General features: G+C 52.5%; 1 protein-coding gene across 1 annotated transcript; it reads right to left on the bottom strand.

Annotated features, from left to right (window-relative positions):
• Nucleotides 1-1,060: 1,060 nt before the first annotated feature.
• Nucleotides 1,061-4,772, bottom strand: LOC124234058 (doublesex- and mab-3-related transcription factor C1-like). Its single transcript, XM_046651318.1, has 7 exons — nt 4,558-4,772; nt 4,312-4,469; nt 3,961-4,019; nt 3,514-3,650; nt 2,467-2,529; nt 2,152-2,297; nt 1,061-1,173 (listed from the first exon to the last, which is right to left on the bottom strand). Exons 1-7 carry the CDS (start codon nt 4,770-4,772, stop codon nt 1,061-1,063), a joined length of 891 nt encoding a protein of 296 aa, XP_046507274.1.
• Nucleotides 4,773-5,304: the final 532 nt, after the last annotated feature.

Raw genomic sequence — 5,304 nt, 5'->3', positions numbered from 1 at the left:
ATTCATCTTCCCTCTTTGATTCTTCTTGTGCTGATTGGCTTCAGTTTCCCCCACTGTAAAATACACATTGGACCAGAATCAAACTGGCATTCTGTTGGCCAAAGTTGGCCTGCATGGATGTTTTGCTTGGCCCACGTATAGAGCCTAAAGAGGAAACCAGAGTCAACATTTTAAAACTGAGATGTTTTACATAGAAATCTAGAATTCCACCCTCTCTTGAAAAATCAGGAGATGTGGCAACAATGAGTCCACATTCCTGCATGACCACAATTGGCTAGAGCCAAGTGGCAGCTGCCCCCTTAGGTAGAGCATGCACTGTCCGTTGGCCGGAGCCCGTCTGGCCTGCTCTGCTCATTTATACGATCTGCTTCATCCTGCAGACACTTCAGTGTGTGGCCCTCTGGGCAACTGGAAACAGTCTGTGCCAGGCAGAGGGTAGGCACTTACTTGCTGAGCGAATAAATCTCCTACCCTTTTTTCTCTGCCATTTTCTTATCTAGACATGTTGAGAAATCCCAGTTGTTGAGTAACGTGAGTCTCACTTTGAAAAGTGAATTGAACAAGTCTGTTAGAGTCAGGACAGTCCAGGTTATACTGTGGTCACAAACAACTCCTATATCTCAGTGCCTTACAACAACAAGGGTTTATTATTTGCCCACACACACAAAGCTAGACACAAGATGAAAACACCCTCATATTTTCACATGCGTGGGTACGTACATGAGCGCGCTGGTATGTTCGCAATCACGAGTCAAACAAAAACTCTGGCATATGAACGTATGAACTCACGCAGAACCCTATTTCGAGACTGATCGGCTTAGATTGCACAACGCTGTTTTTCTAAGAGACGCAAAAAGGCCCCAGGATCCAAGGGAGTAAGGGATGGAGGTACAAGAATACCCACCCTCAGCCAAGGAATTGCCCCATGTAATAAAAAGGGTCTGAAAGCTTATAAAAGCACCTGAAGGTTTAACGAAAAGATGTTAAGCATTTTGGACATTAAACATTTTGCAAATGCATAAATAAGCAGTACTCTAGTGAGGCCTCCTCCTCTGGGCTTCTACTTCAAGAGGGAGATGCACCCCAGATGTCCAATAGGCAGAGAAATGGAGCTGACCAGCCTGGGTCTGAGAGAGGGGCTAGGAGGCTGGAGTCCTCGATCTCCAGCGGGAGCTGTAGACAGAAAGGAAGAGGTCAGGGCCGGGTCACACCCATTTCCCCTCCAGGCTCACCCCTCCTTTTCCTTCCACCCCAATTAACATTTTGCCACCTGGACTCTTGCACAGAACTCTTCCTCACTGATTTGCCCATCTCAAGCCTCGCCTCCTCCAATCCCTCCATCACAGCCACCACATTTCTTTCTGTCAAGCCCAGGGTCTACGAATGTGCTCCTCCCTAGCTCAGACGCTTTTTGGCCCCTCACCACCCACAGTTGCTGGCCTAGACTCCTAAGCCTGGCATGCCAGATCTCCATGATTGGTAGCCTCTCCAGCCTCATCCCTTTCCGTTCCGGCAGTTCCTCCAGGGTTGCTGCTTCACTCGCACACCATATCCCACCCACCATTTTGGCCTGGGAGCACCCAGCCTTCCCTCTCAGCCTCCCCAGGTATGTATCTCTTCTCAGGCCTCTTGCCGTCCTTCGTCTCCAGGCTCATCGTTGAGATTTAGCTGCAAGATACGACCTGTGAAGGCAACCAGGCTCCACATCTAGACTGGAAGCTCCCTGAAGGTAGGGACCAGATCTCCTTCCAGACCAGGTTCTTATCACCTATGTGTGTCCTCCCCAGACCACAGCAGACTGCAGGGATCTGGATAGAAAGCTCTGGGCTGGGAGTCAGGAGACCTGGTTCTTCCACTTGATATGCTGCATGCTCTAGGGCAAGTCCCTGCTGCTCTCAGGGCCTCAGGTTCCTTGTTTCCTGACGTCACAGCGCTGAACATTTGCTGTCGAGCACAAAGCTCGATGAACTGATGATTCACTGAACAACCGTCAACTGCCATCTCAGGCATCAGGCTGAGGAGCTTGGGTGCCTGGGCCCAAGGAGGTTCAACCCACTAACCCTGACTTCCCAGTTAGATCCTGCTTATCACAGTGCCCTCCTATTTCCCAACTATTCCCACTCCGTGTTCTCCTTTCAAGGACCAGGCTACCTGGTGCAGCACAGGGCTGCAGCAGGGAGATGGAGCCAGAAGGGGCCTGGGAAGAGTATCTGAGAGTCAGCAGAGCCTCGGCCGCCTCCAGCTTCCGCTGCCACTCTGAGGAGGCAGGACCCAGGTCCCGGTCAGAAGCTTTGGGTGCCTGAAAAGGAAAGGGTGTGAGAGAATGGGAGTTGGGAACCCACAGGCAACAAGTGCCCCTCCAGTCTCCAGTTCCAGTGAAGGCCCCACCCACCCCGAGGCCTTCTGCTCTTCCCATTCACTAAGCTCAGCCCCTGCCAGGGTTCTGGACCCCACTATTTTCCCAGGATCTGTGGTTGCGGTAGAATGGAGTCAAGGGTGGCACAGACCTGGAGGATCAGAGTTGAGTGTCTAGAAACAAGGAAAGGAGAGGCCAGGGGATTAAGCCCTCTGGCAGACACATACTGCCAGTAGACAGAGAGAGGCAGGATTTTGCAGTATCTGGATGTGGGAGTCTGAAAGCCTGCTGGCCATTAGTCATTGTGGCTTGAGCAAGTCCCTTCCCTGCTCGGCCTGTTTTCTTTTCTATATCTTTTCATATCTTCTTTCCATATCTTTCCCGAGACGCTAATTCCTGCCAGCTTTTTCAAAACTCCCAGGGCAACAGTGAAGTTTATGGGAAATCACAGGTGTCTGTGTTTTAACCTGCAAAGCACCTGGAGAGGCGTGATTACCGTCCCTGTCCAGGGACTGGTTCTCACCTCCGTATTCCCCAATCCCCACGGGACTTGAAGGGCCAGCTTGGTTTATCTCCAGGAAGCTTTCGCTAATGGCCTCTGGACCCTCGCCTGGGCCTCTGTGGCCCTCGCCATCATGGCTCCCCTTTTCAGCAGGACCTTCTATCCCATCAATCTGTTTCATGTGGAATAACAGCCTCTAATTTGTTGAAAGGCCTGCTATGTGGCAGGCCTTGTGCTAGTCCTCTTGTCAATGCTATAGGAGTAGAATATTGTCCCCTGTCAGTACACTGATAGGGAAATGGAGGCTCGGAAGCACCAATTCACCTGTCCAAAGTCTCACAAATAGGAAATGGCAAAGCTGGGAGAGTCCTGTCCTTGCCCGTTATTCTGAGATGCTGCCTTCTCCTCCCTGGCTCCTCCAGTCCCGTCCCCTCCTCCTGCTTTTCCTCCTGCTCCTCTCCTCCTCCTCTCCTTCGTCCTCCTCCACCTCCTCCTCCTCCTCCACTGCCGCCACCGCCACTGCCACCACCCACGCCGTGCCACCACTACCGTCACCTCTACTTCCTCCTTCTATCTCCCGTGGCATCAAACACAAGGTTGGGCACCCAGTCACACAATACATAACTAGCTCCATGGTCCTTCTCACTCTACTCACGTGCTGGGCAGAGTAGGGAGCCTGTGGGGCTCCCTGGAAAGTGAAATTGTTAGTTGCTTCTTCAAGGGTGCTGGAGTCCAGGATAGAGACAAAAATTCTGGGGCCTGACCAATCAGCAGAGTCCCTTGGGAGCTTGCCTGCGGAAGCAGAGAGCACGGGTTGGAGTCAGGTACCAGGCCGGCCGTGAAGAGATGTGGGCATGTTTTGGAATGAAGATAGGAGCCCAGAATGTCAGAGCGGGGAAGACCTTGAAGACCAGCCAGTCCTACACTTCATTTTGCAACTGGGGAAATGGAGGCACAGAGAGGTGAAGCATTTGTTCCCCAGGGTCACATGGCAAGTTGCACCAGGGTTAGAGATGGAACCCAGGTCTTCAGGACACAGAGGAAGGGGTCTGGGCAGCGGCTGAGGTGGGAGCCTCTCCCACTGGCCCCAGACTCTCCTTACCTCCTCGAAGGTTGCACAGGGGTGGGCCTCAAGCTGAGGCATGATGTTCTCTTTCCCAGCTGTGAGAGACTGGGGACAGCTTAGGTGAGCCTTTCCTCCTGACCCCACTCCACTCTGCCTCACCCCCAATGTGCAGCCTCATCTCACCGTGGACCTCTCTGAGCCCCCAGATCTCTCCTCCCCACCAATACTTGGTGTGTAATCTTGATGGCATTGTATAGTTGGGGACGCAAAGGCCCAAAGAGTAACTTGCCCAAGGCCACATCGAGATTGGGTGATAGAACTGGTGACAGAACTACTCATGCTCCCTACACCCAAACCCAGGCTCTCTCTCTGGCCTGAGACACTCACTGGGGACTCCTCCTTGGATGGCCAACTTCTCGACACGGCGGTGAGCTTTGGGAGGGGCGGCCCCACTCCTTATCAGTCCTTGAGCCAGGTGCCTCTTTAGGTGTACCCTCTGCTCCCTCTTCAAGGCACTCTCAGCAGGCGAGACCGTGCAGTGTTGCCTAAAGTGGGGGATTGCAGGTCTAAAGTCGGTCACATTTAGAGAAGGCCCGGCCCTCTCTCCCCTCCCTTATCAGACACCATACTCACGAGAAGCGGACACACTTGTGACACTTGCAGGTCTGGAAGAGGCAGAAGTGCTCATGGTCCTTGATTTGGTCAGTGATGCCATGGTTGTGGCAGCGGGCACAGAGAATTATAGCTCTTCTGCGAACAAGTTTAATCCCCCACGGGAATCCAGTCCCAAGCCCTTTGGTGGAGTCAGAGGGGCAGCAGTGCACAGCAGGCATTTCATTGGGATCCATGGTTCTAGGGCCAGGAGCAGAGGTCAGGACGGCCACATGATCCCCTACCCCCAACGTAGGTACTTCCTCTGCCCTTGGAAAACCTCACCTGAGGCGGCTGGATTCTTCTCCATCCAGCTCACCACTGAAATCAGATTGCACCTCCCTTCTTGCTTATGTAGCCTCATGAGCTACATAAGCTTATGTAGGGGTAGTGTCATTCCTAGGAAGCCCCACTCACACATAGCCTCATTCTGAGAAACTCTTGGCATGGGTCCTGTCTGTTTTCAACCCAATTATTAGTCTCCTTGCTTACCTTCACTCCACATAGACCCCCTTTTCAGGCATACACTTGCACTCTCGTGCCCCCTTCGACAATTACCACTCCCCCTTCTCATGTATCATCCCATACTCTGCTATTCCCGACTATCATTCCCGGCACCCACTTCCACAACTGTCTTCCTAACATCCTACATTCATTCACTCCCTACTCATGATTCTATGCCCGCTGCACTCAGTTCTGTTATTAGTCTCGTGTATGCCCTCCATTCAG

This window comes from Equus quagga, unplaced genomic scaffold (assembly GCF_021613505.1).
Source record: "Equus quagga isolate Etosha38 unplaced genomic scaffold, UCLA_HA_Equagga_1.0 68600_RagTag, whole genome shotgun sequence".
Taxonomy (NCBI): domain Eukaryota; kingdom Metazoa; phylum Chordata; class Mammalia; order Perissodactyla; family Equidae; genus Equus; species Equus quagga.
This window is presented reverse-complemented; position numbering and strand designations above follow the sequence as displayed.

Excerpts from the sequence above, each read along its gene's own strand:
- LOC124234058 (XM_046651318.1), bottom strand. The coding sequence starts at position 4,772 with ATGGATCCCAATGAAATGCCTGCTGTGCACTGCTGCCCCTCTGACTCC. Across the intron at positions 2,298-2,466 it reads ATTCTACCGCAACCACAGAT|ACCCAAAGCTTCTGACCGGG; the intron begins CCTGGGAAAATA and ends TCCTTTTCAGGC. Across the intron at positions 1,174-2,151 it reads GCAGCCCTGTGCTGCACCAG|CTCCCGCTGGAGATCGAGGA; the intron begins GTAGCCTGGTCC and ends TTCTGTCTACAG.